This window comes from Lissotriton vulgaris, chromosome 10 (assembly GCF_964263255.1).
Source record: "Lissotriton vulgaris chromosome 10, aLisVul1.2, whole genome shotgun sequence".
NCBI classification, from domain to species: domain Eukaryota; kingdom Metazoa; phylum Chordata; class Amphibia; order Caudata; family Salamandridae; genus Lissotriton; species Lissotriton vulgaris.
Genome location: NC_141698.1, coordinates 195774111 through 195788033, shown reverse-complemented (window position 1 = coordinate 195788033; position 13923 = coordinate 195774111). Strand labels below are relative to the sequence as shown.

Here is a 13923-nt window from a genome sequence, read left to right as displayed (position 1 = left end):
CATGTGAATCTATGAAAGACACCAATACTGGATAACTGCTGTTACAGGTAAGTAACGCATTTCTTATCCAGTATTTGGGTGTCTTTCATAGATTCACATGCCTGAATCAGAGTAGCCAGCAGTTATACATGCATAGTGGTAAAGCACATTCTCACATCTAGCAGGCCTGCATAAAGTACAGACAACATGAGAGAAACATGGTAATATACAGTCATGCATATAGCAGAGAAAACCATGAAGAATGTGCATACCTGGATGGCGGGACGAGGTAAGGCTCACCTTATTGGAAGAGATGGCGCAGCACCGCTTGTCCCACTGCAGCGTCCTTCTGCAGTTCGATGTCCAGGCAGTAGTGCTTGGAAAAGGTATGCGGGGACTTCCATGTCGCCGCTCGGCAGATGTCCAGGATCGTCACTCCAGCGAACAGCGCCGCTGACGTTGACATCGCTCTGGTCGAGTGGGCAGCCACTCGGTCTGTCAAAGGCCGTCCGGCCTGATCATGGCAGAAAGCAATTGCTGAAGAAATCCAGCGTGAGATGCTCTGTTTTGTCAAGGGCAACCCCATGCGCGGGTTGCTGTAGGCTACAAAGAGTTGAGAAGACTTCCTGACGTCTTTGGTCCTGTCCAAGTAGAATTTGAGACACCTTTTCAGGTCCAAGGAATGCAGCGCCCTTTCCGCTGCTGTGGAAGGGTCCGCAAAGAACGACTTGAGGACAATTGGTTCGTTCAGATGAAAGTCTGACGGTACTTTAGGAATAAATTTAGGGTTGGGCCTGAGTACCACTCGGTCGTGCCTGAATTGGAGATACGGTTCCTGAATGGACAGCGCCTGAAGTTCGCTGACCCGTCTGGCTGACGTCAGGGCTAGCAGGAGAGCCGTTTTCCAGGAAAGATGCTTGAGCGAGGCCCGGTGTATGGGCTCGAATGGGTGTTTCATTAATTGGTTGAGCACCAAGTTCAACTGCCAGGTTGGAGGGACTTTCCGAGGCCTCGGAAAGGATCTGTAAAGCCCTTTCAGAAATTGCTTTACCAGTCGACTGGACCAGAGGGAGGGTCCCGATGGGGTCCTGGTGAACCTAGAAATCGCAGCCAGATGAACCTTAATGGAGGCGTGAGCCAGTCCCGATTGAGCCAGGTGCAGTAGGTACGGTAGCAGCTGTACTGGGGTGACCCGGAGCGGGTGTAAGTCTTGTTCCGAACACCACAAGCAGAACCTCTTCCACTTCAGCGAGTAGGTCTTGGTCGTGCTGCTCGCTCTCGCTTTGGCTAGTACTGCCCTGCAGTCCTGCGGTATGTCTAGGTCTCCGAACTCACGGTGCTCAGGAGCCAAGCCGATAAGTTGAGCGAACGGAGGTTCGGGTGGTGTACTTGGCCTCCGGACATTGTCAAGAGGTTCGGGAGTTGTCGCAGGTGAATCGGGGGCCTGATGGACAGGCGAAGTAGATCCGAGAACCAATGTTGTCTCGGCCAGTACGGAGCAATCAGTATCAGCGTGCACGGTTCCGTCCTCATCTTCCGGAGGAGCCTCGGTATCATCGGGAACGGAGGAAAAGCGTACGCAAACACGCTGGACCAGCCGATGGAAAAGGCATTTCCCAGCGACCCCCGTTGGGGATGCCAGCTTGCGTAGCTCCGGCATTTGGTGTTCCCTGCCGTCGCGAAGAGATCGATCCTCGGGGTGCCCCATTGTGAGAAGACGTGGGCCACCGTGTCGCTGTTGAGCTCCCATTCGTGGGAGAGAGAGGTCTGCCTGCTGAGGGCGTCCGCGATAGTGTTGTCCTTCCCTGGAACGTACTCCGCCTTGAGGGAGAGGCCGTGCGCCACCAACCAGTTCCAGATTTTTTGCGATTCTCGTGAGAGAGAGAGAGATCGCGTTCCCCCTTGTTTGTTCAGGTAGTGCATCGTCGTGGTGTTGTCTGTTTTGACGAGCACAGGGGAAGAGCCGATACGTGGCAGGAAGGCCTGTAGAGCCAGGTACACTGCTCTCAGTTCCAGGAGGTTGATGTGTAGTTGTTTCTCCTGGGCGTCCCATTTGCCGCTGACTCGAAGGTCTAACAGTACTGCGCCCCAGCCTTCCAGTGAGGCATCGGTCGTGATGACCAGTGGTGCCGGCGGCAGGAGGAACTGCAAGCCGGCCGTCAGGTGAGTCCTGTTTCTCCACCACAGCAGGGCCTTTATGATGGCCGGTGTGATTGTGAGAATGTCGTCGAATGAGCCTGAACACTGTTTCCATTGTCTCGCCAACGCTTCCTGTAGGGGGCGCATGCGGAGCCTGCAGTGCGGTACGAGGAGAATGCATGAAGACATCATCCCTAGCAAGGAGGTGAACGTCCGGACCTTGATGCGAGGCCTCTTGGCCACCGCCGCGGCCAGAGACAGTATTTTGCTGATCCTGTCCTCTGAGGGGAAAGCCTTCGCACGCTCCGTGTCCAGGGTCGCCCCTAGGAAGGTGATCCTCGTTGACGGAGTAGTGCATGATTTTTTGAGGTTGATCGTCAGACCCAGCTGTTGGAAAAGAGCGCTGCAGGCGTTGAAGGAAGCCAGCGCGTCCTCCGGGGAAGGAGCCTTCACCAGCCAGTCGTCCAGGTAGGGGAACACCTGGTGACCCCTTTGTCGCAGGAAGGCTGCTACTGGCGCCAAGCACTTTGTGAAGATACGTGGGGCAGATTTGAGGCCAAACGGCAAGACCTTGAACTGGTAATGTCTGCCCGCTATTTCGAACCTTAGGTATTTCCTGTGCCTGACGAGGATGGGAATATGGTAGTAGGCGTCCTGTAAGTCCAGGGAGACCATCGAGTCTCCCCTTTCCAGTGCTCCTAGGATCTCCTGGATTGTGACCATCCGGAAGGATTGACTCCGCAGGAAGGCGTTGAGCGCCCGGAGGTCTAAGATCGGCCTCCACTTGTCCCCTTTCTGTTGGACCAGGAAGAAGTGGGAATAAAAACCCTTCCCCTTCTGGGACTCCGGGACTCTTTCGATGGCTCCTTTGACCAACATGGCGGAGACTTCCTGGAGAAGGAGGTGCAGGTGTCTGTGAGCACGCTTCAGCGGAGGGGTGTTGGGAGGGGTGTTGACCAGTTCGAGGGAATGTCCAAATTGAATTATTTGTAGTACCCACCGATCCGTAGTGATTTTTCGCCAATTGTGGAGGAAGTGGGTCAGTTTTCCCCCAATTCGAAAGGATTGAGACGGTGGTGGGACTGGCTGGAGTAAATGGTCACTGGCGGCCGCCAGTGCCCTTCTTGGCGGATTTGCCTCTGAAGGACGATCTCCCATAGGATGACTGTCGGGACTGTTGTTTCTGCTGGGGCTGGTTCCTGTTGCCGTAGGAATAGGACGACCGATTTTGGTAGGAACCTCTGTAGGAGTACTGACCTCTGGAGCGGCCTCCCCGAAAGGATTGGTTCCGGGACTGGAGGGAGCCCAGAGCCCTCGCCGTGTCGGTGTCTTTTTTGATGGCCTGGAGTGCTTCGTCTATCTTCTCCCCAAAGAGGAATTGACCATCGAACGGCATATCCAGTACCTTAGATTGGACCTCCTGCCGAAAAGACGTCGCCTTGAGCCAGCCTTGGCGGCGGAGCACGGCAGCCCCGGCCAACTGGCGGAATCCCGTCATGGCTGCGTCGATGGCGCAGTCGATAATTTCTGCCGCTGAGTTTTGTCCTTCCGCCAGAAGAGCTTTCACCTCATCCTGGACCGTGGCCGGCAGGCCTTGCAGGTAGGGAGCTATGTCTTCCCATAGCTGGCGGTTGTAGCGGCCCAGGAGGGCGATGGAGTTTGCCACCTTGATGGACATGGCGGATGTGGTGGAGAACCTCTTGCCTATGGTGTCCAGCTTCCTTCCTTCCTTGTCCGGGGGCGCGGACAGCGGCGAGGAGGGGTTTCGGGATTGTTTTTGGGCCGCCTGAGTGACAACCGAGTCCGGTTTGGGGTGGCCGGTCAGGCAGGCAGGTGCGGAGTTCGGGGCCTTATATTTTTTGTCTAGGCGCGGAACCACCGCCGGCACCGAAGCAGGCGTGAGCATCAGCTTCTTGCCTTGTTCCCATAGAAAGTCTATAAGAGGAATAGACTTGGTCGATTTCTGTGTGTGCTCCTTGAAATCGTGGAGGAAGCATTCCGTTTCCGCGGATTCCACTGCCATGTGAAACCTCCTTGCAGCTCTGTCCACCAGTTTGTGGAAACCTCCCACGTCCGCCGCTTCAGAGTGGCGCGGTCGCGGGGATGCCGGGGTAGACGAATGGTGTGATGACGCAGCATCGGCATCGTCGTCTCTGTGGTCCGAGGCGACGTCTTGCACCTCGCCTTCCTCTAAGTCCGTGTCATCCTCCTCGCTTTCCGATGAGTCCTCCGCCTGGGTTTGCGGTCGGAGTTGGCTCCGAGTACGGGCCGGGGGAGCGGAAGGGTGCGAGGCTGATGGGTGCGCTTGGGTGACCGGTACCTGGGCACCGCTGTCGGCGTCCGGGAACCGTTGTTTATAGTCCTGCACCAGGGATTTCAAATCGTTGACCAGAGACAGTGGCAAACAGATCATCGGGGTGTTCACCGTGTCGACGGTCAGGGAGCTGCTTTGATACATCACTCCGTCCCGGATCTCGTGGACGTCCTGGTGTTCTTCGTGAACCTCCTGTTCTTCGTCCGACTCCTCACTCTGTAGTGTGTCCTGTTCTTGTTCGGGTGCCAACTCCACCGTTGGGCGAACCGAGGGCGTTGGAATCGAGTGAATAGAGACTTCGACCAATCTCGATTCTTTCCAAGATGGCGCCGGGGTCTCTTCCGACGACGTGCGTGAAGATGGCGCTCCCGCCATGTGTGTTGGTGATTTGGGCACCTCCGTCAGGGTCAATGGCATCAAATTTTGCGGGGATAAGGGTTTCGCCGCCTTACTGATGGTAGGGTCTTGGACTTGAGATATCTTTGTCGAAGGTGTGCTTTTTGAACTTGACTTCGACTTTTTAGGAGACGAACTTGACTTCGACGTCTTGGGTGACGAGCCTTCGGTATGAGGTGTTTTCGGCGAAGGCGTACCTGTAGATTTAGACCTCTTAGGTGACGAAGAGGCGGCCTTCGTATTGGATGAAGGTTTCAGAGGAATGGTCGAGGAGACCGGTGCGCCTGAGGACGCAGTGGTGGTCGTCGTGGCCGCCGCGGAGGGCGATGAGGCCGTAGTGGTCGACACAGTGGTCGTGACTGAGGTGGTCCGCTTAGTAGATGGAGCGGGCTTCTTGAACCTCTGGCCATCCTTAACAGACACGGAGGAGGTGGTGGAGCGTGCCTCCGAAGGCTTCCTGTGCGCCTTCTTAGGAGGAGTGTCTGTTTCTCCAGGGGACTGCACCCTGGGTCTCTTCTTGGAGACTTTGGAGGTCGCGGAGACACTACCCTCGGAAGATTCCAGAGTGTCTCGGACCTTAAGCCTGTCGAGCCATTCGCGAAGGCGGGTTTCCCTTTCCTTAACCGTCTTCTTTGGGAAGGCTCTACACACCCTACACTTGTCAGTGACGTGGTCAGGGTACAGGCAATATAAGCACAGGTCGTGCTTGTCCTCCGCTTGAATCCGCTGCTTGCCGCAGGAGGAGCAGGCCCTTAGGAGGGCTTTCTTCTGTGAGTCCGCCATGGACGAAGTTTTCTTATTAGATTCCGACATGTAGTCGATGATAGGATAAAATCCTTTTCGTACAAAGTGAACTTCGGCGAAGTTTGAGACTTCGAAGTTTGGAAACCTGAAGAGCTCAGGTTGGAGACTCCCTAGCACAACGTGCGGTAGAAAATCTGAGGGACGGAGGCTCCTCCCGGGAAGGTTCTAGAAGGAGGTCGGAGCTGATTGGCTAACGATGAGAGTTCGGTCCTTTTACATAAGGACGTGGAAAGGCCCCAAAAGGGGAGGCCCTTCGGCCTATATTCTCTATGTATGTCCTTAGGACATTACTTTTTTATGTACCGGAGGCTCCCGTCTCGGCGACGGGGAATGATTCAGGCATGTGAATCTATGAAAGACACCCAAATACTGGATAAACATGGGTCGCCCGGGGCCAGGCGGTGGCGTCTGGCCACGTTCCTATCTACAGGCGAACCTGTAGCGGGCCTGGAACAAGTGCCCAAAAGAACGTCCGTCAAGGCCTCATTAAACGGCAGCAGAGGCTCCATGGAGCATGACTGCGGCTTAAGGACCTCAGTGAGGAGGTTAGTCCTCACGGCCGCGACGGGGAGCTCAAGGCCCAAGGCTTTAGCAGCCCTCATCAACACCACACCATAAGTAGCACCCTCCTCCGAAGCCACGGTAGGAGGAGAGACGAATCCAGTTTCTGGAGAGGTTTCCAGACCACTGGCCTCCCCTAGGTCTCCTGTCCAGTCCATGTTAGACTGACACTCTCTTGTCAGAGGGTCCTCAGACCCCTCCCAATACTCCTCTTCCCCCATCTCCTGAGATTCAGGGTCATAAGCGAATGAGGACTGTTCATAGAAATGAAAATCTCCGAACGGCGGCGAGAGCGGCGCCGATAGGCGTCGACTCGAAGTCGGAACCGATTGAGAGGAGGCATCGGGGACGGCGCCGCCCGAGGACGACGCCGGAGGGGACACCACACGAACCGACGCCGGGGGGGTCGTAAGGTCCACCGGTGACGATCCAACGCCCGAGGAGGGTCCAGCCGTGCCCCGCGGCGCCGAGCCCGAAGGCGTCGACGACGCCGGGACCGCTGCACCCTGCAGCGCCGGGCCCGAGGGCACCGGCGGTGTCGGGATCATGGAGCCCTGCGGCGCCGGGCCCGAAGGCGCCGGCGGCGTCTAGGCCAAAGCACCCGACGGCGTCGGGGTCGTAGCCCCCGACCCACTAGGGCCCCCAGACGGGTTCACTGGGCCCGAAGGCGACGCGGAACCCGTCGGAGGAGAAAGGGACCTCATGGCCATGAGGAAACGCTCGATCTCCTACGGCGTCGCGTTCAGCCCAGGGACCGGGGGGTATGGAGCCGAACGCGGCGCCCGCGACTCTCGAGGAGCCGCGTGGGCGGTGTCACCCGAACCCCTGGCCGCGTCGCGCGAGCATCGGGGGGAGTCAGAAAAGCGATGATGTCTCTTCGACTTCTTGTGTTTCTTACCTGACGACTTGGACCCGGAGGAGTGGCGCCGACTCCCGGAGCTGTAACGGCTCCGTCCCCGCGAACTGTCCCTCGACCTCCCGTGGGACCGGGACCTCACACAGCGCGGGGCCGACTGGCGGATCTCGAGTCGCCTGCGGGACCGCTCCCGCCTCGCCTTCCTCGACAGGGCCCGACAGTCGGAGCAGGCCTCGTCGTCATGGTCGACGCCCAAACACATCAGGCACAAGAGGTGGGGATCCGTGACCGACATGGTACGGTCGCACTCGTCGCAATGCTTGAATCCGGGCATCCCTAACGGCATGATATTTGGAGAATAGCAACTAAGAGGGATGTGCCTTGGTACTTTTACTAATCCCTAACGGCACCGGAGTCGTAAGACTTCGAAATTGGATCAAAAGATCACAAAAGTTGAGTCAAAAAGTGACTAGGGAACTGCTCTTTCCAGATCTGCGCTGGCTGGCGTGGAAAAAAGAAGAACTGACGTTAGCACGCGGAGGCGGCGTCTAAGTACTCCGACGACGTCATCACAGCGCCCACGACGCCGACGACGGACGCGGAGCCGCAGACGACGCCTACCGACGCGCAAGGGTACTGCTACGCAAAACTTTCCGGATCCAGTCTGATGCCTGGGGATATTCTAAGGTAACTAACGTGTCTCTTTCAGATGTATTGGTTCAGGGGTCTGAAGTCTAGTATGGGCCTGAGACCCGTCCTTTTTTTGGGATTAATAAGTACAGCGAGTACACCCCTATACCCTGTTGTTCTAAAGGCACAAGTTCTATGGCCCCTTTTTGCAGCATGCAGATGACGTCTTGCTGCAATAAGTGCATGTGCTCTGCAGACATAGGATGGTGCCTTGGGGTATGTTGGGTGGAGTGGAGGTTAGTTCTAGACAATAGCCGTATTGGATAAGTTGTCTTACCCACCTGTCTGTGGTAATGCCTTCCCAGACTGGCAGGAACTGCTGAAGTCTTCCCTCGACCGGTCTTATATGGTCTGGGGGCAGTGACAAGACGTCACTGTTTATTGGTGGCGGAGGATCTGGAATTATTATTTCCTCGTCCTCTGCCTTTGGTGCTGTTGCCACGGTATCCACCCCTATTGTTCTTGTTATAGGTGGCCTGTGTGCCTCCTTTGTTGTATTGGGCTTGCTGTGATGCTTGACCTCTAGAGGCTCCTCTTACCAGAGCGACGAAAGGAACCTCCCCTGAACAGCTGTGACTGCAGAACTCCCATGGATTTGGCTGTCTCAGTGTCTTTCTTAATTTTTTCTAGGGTCGTGTCTACATCAGGACCAAATAGAAAGTCAGGGTTAACCGACTGATTGAGTAATGTGGTTTGGATCTCTGGCTTGAAACCAGAGATGCGTAGCCAGGCATGCCTTCTGAGCATCACATTTGTGTTGATGGCCCTAGCTGCTGTGTCTGCTGCATCTAGCGCACATTTAATGGATGCATTGGATATCAGCTTCCCCTCCTGTATTAGCATTTCTGCTCCCTCCTTATAAGCATCAGGCAGGTGCTGTAGTAGCTGCTCGAACGTGTCGTAATGAGCACTATCATATCTGGCTTAAATACGTGTGAACATTGGAAATGCGCACATCCCAGTATTTGGGCACTCCCTCTGGTTCAAAGAATCGTTTGACTCCATGTGATTTTATAAATTTATTCGATTAAAGTTATTTCTTATTTCAAAAGTTCATCAGTAGGATTATTTTCATCCAACTAACTGTGTTTATCACAAAATCATCATTGCTCCATGTTTATCACAAAATCATCATTGCTCCGATGCATTTCGGGTCCAAAACCCTTTCTCAAGGAGCACTGCAAAAAAGAAGAACGATCTATATTGGCATCATAGTAATGTTATCAAGATAGCGTATTCAATACTGGGATGTGCGCATTTCCAATGTTCACACGTATTTAAGTCTTAAATCTGGCGTAAACGGACGGTTACGCCACCAGTTGGAGCACCTTTAAACTCACATGAACATATTTGTGAGGATTCAATTTCACCTTACTTATCAACAACGCAGTGCATTGCCTATCCCACTTTTGTTTTTTGCACTATCATATCTGGCTAATAGGGCTGTGTATTGGAGATTCTCCAAATATTTGCCGCTTGAGCCGCTACTCTTTTGCCAGAAGCTTCCAAGATCTTGGATTCTTTGTCCGGAGGAGCATCACCACTTGTTTGAGAGTTCGCTCTCTTACGAGCATTAGCCACTACTAAGGAGTCCAATGGTAGCTGGCCTTTGATATACATAGGGTCTACAGGCGAGGCCGGTATTTCCTTTTAATTCTTGGGTTCACAACCCTTGCCCTTGTGGTTTCTTTGAAAATGTCACCAGCGTGTTTAAGGACACCCTTTAGCATAGGCAATGTCTTAACTGATCTTTCTGAAGTTGAGAAAGTGTCAAACAAAAAGTCTTCCTCTACCGGGTCAGCGTGCATTTCTACATCATGATTATTGGGTGCCCTTTCAATCAACGCGTTAAAGGCAGCTGTATCTCCAGTAGGCGAGGTTTTGACCGTATAAGACTGAGTGTCAGGCGTGGTGTGTGGCTCACCAGGGTCAACAGGGTCAGTCCAGGGTTGAGACTCCTCTTGATCTGCGTCAATAGGATAATTAAATTCTTCTTAATTGTAACCTTCCCCCACATCCTCATTGGTACGTGTGGGAGAATAGGTATATTCCTGTCCATAGGACTCTACAGGCTCAAGGTGAGGTGGCAGAGTCCCTATTCGTTTTGAGTGGGATCTTGTATGACTCCATAGGATTTTCATGAATGATTTTTCATTTATAAATAGTGAGTCTGCCAGAATCCGAGTCGATGAACAGTTTCGACTGATTTTCATAGGAGGGCGCTTGGAACACAATGTCCTCTTCTATGGGCTGATTCCTCGATACTACTGACCCCTTTTTGGCCGTTTCGGTGCTTTGTTGTGGCTCGAACGCCTTAGGTCGTGCGGTCGGGTGCAGTCTGTACTTTATTGGTGGCGTAAGCATTGGAGACGGGCAGACCTTCTTCGAGGGTGGTGCCGTCTTCGATCCGACCGACTTCGACTTATCACCAGTTCCGCTACATCAATTGCAACTCGCTCCCATTTAATTAGCCTTGCGTCGACTCGAGCTCTTGGTGCGCAGCAGGCACGCTCTTCTGCTTCAACTTGACATGCTCTTTCGGGACGATTTTGGTTTTCGACTCGAAGGCCTTGACCAACAGTGGCTTGGAGGCTGGAGGCTTCTGATCGAGAGTCTTCTGAGCTTTGAGTCCTTTATTAGTGTCGCCATCTTTAGACGTCGACAGCGTCAGTGCAACGTGCTTGACCTTAGTTACAGGCTTCGGCGCCCCGATCTTCGGGCCGACACGCCCTTGTGACCCTGAAGGGTCGATGACACTCCTCAATTTGATTGGATCCAATGAATCCGAAGTCGTCGATCCGAGGACTGTCTTTAGCAGTTTAGGTTTCGATTTAGCGTCTGTTGGTTTCGGTTTCGATTTCGCCGCTGACTGTGGTTGATCGACCGATGGCTTCTTAGAAATATTCTTAGCCGGGCCTTGACGCGGGGCTATAGAATGTAGTGGAAGATCTTGGCTAAGGCCTTCAGGCGATGCCTCGACCTGAGCCTTTGAAAGTACAGTGTCATTATCGGCCCCCGCGAGTGCGGTTGGGCCTTGCTCATCGCTCGAGTCGTCATCGACGGCTCCGATGGCCTCTGCCTCGTCTCCTACCTAGACGACGTCTTCATCATGGACGTAGTCTTCTTCTTCGTCCTCATCATAGTTAGAGTTCTGCTCCGACGCAGGATCCGACTGTTGTTCAGGATCCTCCTCATCGACGCCCTAGTCGTCTTCAGCTTCGAAGATGTTCTCCGGGTCGGGCGCCGTTTTCTGCACCGACTGCCTCGCAGCACGTCGAAGCCGAAGTGTTTTCTTCGACCTGAACCGAGAACAGGCCATGCAGCTGGCCTCGTCGTGGTCCAAGGATAGGCATTTATTGCACACCGGGTGCACATCGATGTGAGGGTATTTAGAGTTGCAAACGGGGCATCGTTTGAACGGGCTCCATTCCATTGTCGATCGTTGAAGGGGCCTTTGGTGTCGAAAAAGGCAAGCGGCCTTCGACATCCAGCTCGAAGAACTGGAACAAGTACGTGGCACCGAACGAAAAGACAATACAGAAGCCTTGTGAAAAAGTGTTTTATATTGATTCCGAACTTGAGTTAAGAAAGTAAATCCGAACCCAATGGCGGAAAAAAACAATCTGAGGATGGAGAGGATGCCCATGCGCACTGTAGTCCAGGAGAGGAGCCATCTATCTCGTGATACTTCGAAGACTCTTCCAGGACAACAATGTGCAATCATCCGGACGCAACACTAGGCGGCGATCTATGCACAGATATGAATTCAGCAGCCCACATGCCTCTAACATATTGTTGGAACATGGACTCGGTCTTTCTGCCCCCTCCCCCACAGTCACTAGAAGCCAAAACTGTTGCGAGTCTTTCCTCATACATGCCCCACTAAACTGGAGCTTTTGGTCTTCCTCCCAAGCCCTTTTTGCCTTCACTATTGCTACCTTATTATTTTTTCTTCCTTCTCTTAATTCGGGCCGAATATTTACTCTGATGGCAGCAGTTAGTTTAGGTCTTGTAATCCTGCACACCTAGTTTAACCAGGGGGAGCACGTTCTGACTGATTTGGACTAGTGGGACATAATAAAACAGGACGTCCGTAGTATGAAAAAGGCTGAGTGGCGCTCCGTGATCTTAGAAAGCCCATCATGCTGCTCAAGTAAACTTCCCAACGCACTGGAGTTATCTAGTAAGTTGATCTTTATATTTTTGAGTTCCGCTACATCAATTGCAACTCGCTCCCATTTAATTTGCCGGTTATTTGAGGAGTTGATCTCTTTAGTTATAAGTGGAATACTTGAGACAGTGGGAGTTGATGCCCACAATGAGGACTATGCTCAATCAACAAAATGTCATTGGAGTCTGGCAATCAATGAAGACACTCAATGCATGTGAAAATGCAAAATAATGAGGCAACTCAGTTATACAAAAGTGATCAAACTGTACATCTTAAGACAATTGGGAATCATTAAGATATGGAATTCCAAGCCTTCTTTCAAAAAGAAACATCTACATCCATAATACAATGCTGGATCCTTAAACAAAATGATCATCAACTCTTGTGGTCGACATGATCCCCTCCTCGTTTCACTTCAAAACTTTTACCAAACAACAAATCATTGTTTAAAGAAAAATGAAAATAAATGACTACTTAAAGGCATTAATGGCATGTTTGATAACTTAAAATCTTGCATTACCCAGTCCTGTTGCAGTTCCCATATAGAATGTAACTAATGACATCCGAAAAGTCTTGTGGATGGAAAGTGTTACTTGGAGCTTTGCTCATGTGGCTTCGTATAGCAGAGGAGATCTCTTGTATTTCTGTATGGTTATTGTTACTGTAAATATAAAATTAGCAATGGGAGGTTTACAATCCAAAATATTAAAAAGATCATTCACAGACAACTTAGTCAATCCTTAAGGTCACTTGTACCACAACTGCACCTAGTCAATGGTGTAATCACAGCAAATTTATTTTTTTCCATGTATGTAGCATCCCTTGAAGAAAATAAAATGCTATTCAAAGTAACAAACCTGAATGTCATTGACTCCTAGTTCAACCAATAGAATAAACAGTTTTTACTTGAAAGCACTGGAAGTTAGCGGGACCAGAAACAAGCGATCACATTGATGTATTAGTACCTTGTACAAAACACTTTGTCCAAAGCATTAATTTCACATTTTTCCTCCAGACTGTCTTAGGCCTTATTTATGCAAAAACATGCTTCAACTAAACTGGTCTGCCAAGCGTGGTAACAACAAATCTAGGAATACCTTTAGTAAAATAGGACAAATAAGTGTTTAAGGAAAACCTGGGAAAGTTTGATTTGTTACAACGATAAAAATAAGAGTTGGTTTAAAAAGGTTTAGTAAAAATACACTATGGAATAGGTATATTAAGCAAATTGCTCATGTACCTCAGCACAACATCAAGAGAAATGGATTTCAAGAGTTTCCCAAAGGCTTGTCGGATACGACTTCCACTGTAGACAAGCTGAACTCTGCATACATCAACACACCTGTATGAAAACAGAAAGAAACCATTTGTACAGTGGAAATGAATTTAGTCCTACATGGAATGAAGCAATTATAATTTGACAAAGCGTCATACCTTTGAAGGAGATCTTCAGGCAGTGATGAAGAAAGAGTATGCAAGCTACTACATGCTTGGAGGCAGACTGTCATGTCTTCAACAAGGGCTATTAAAAGGCAAATAAGATTGTGTTATATTTTATTAAGTTAAGTCACAACTGTGACTGTAAAGATTATTTAATGTGGTTCCATTTATCATTAGATTTCTGTTACTAACAGTGATGGGATGAAATGGGAAATTCACAAAAGTGCTTGGAGAAAAAGATGTTTGCAATTTCCCCCTAATGGGTTATTCCTATACACTGGAACAACATTAAACAGAGACCGGGGCATGTGCATGCAACAAATACTTAAATTTAAATGGTACTTCTGACAATTTAATAAGGATACATTAACACAGGACTATATAGCCCAGTAGTACATCAGTCTTCTTTGTGGCTTCTAATTGACCATTGCATGCCAGACATCACTTCCTTTTCTTTGTGTGGAGCATGGACCAATCACAGATTGATTCATATGAAATAGTGCCCATCTGCTGCACATGCTGCGATTTAGGCACTATTTTTCCTTCACTGCTGCACTTTTTTATATACCTCTT

The 13923-nt window shown here is 51.1% G+C and overlaps 1 protein-coding gene across 1 annotated transcript in view; it reads right to left on the bottom strand.

Moving 5' to 3' along the window:
* SMG1 (SMG1 nonsense mediated mRNA decay associated PI3K related kinase) overlaps nucleotides 1-13923 on the bottom strand; it is a 1828328-nt gene that overhangs the window by 1427817 nt on the left and 386588 nt on the right. Inside the window, exons 17-19 of the mRNA XM_086940872.1 lie at nucleotides 13345-13432; nucleotides 13151-13252; nucleotides 12431-12571 (exon numbers count right to left, since the gene is read on the bottom strand). Of these exons, the coding sequence (XP_086796998.1) occupies nucleotides 12431-12571; nucleotides 13151-13252; nucleotides 13345-13432 (331 nt within the window). The remainder of the gene's footprint in view (nucleotides 1-12430; nucleotides 12572-13150; nucleotides 13253-13344; nucleotides 13433-13923) is intronic.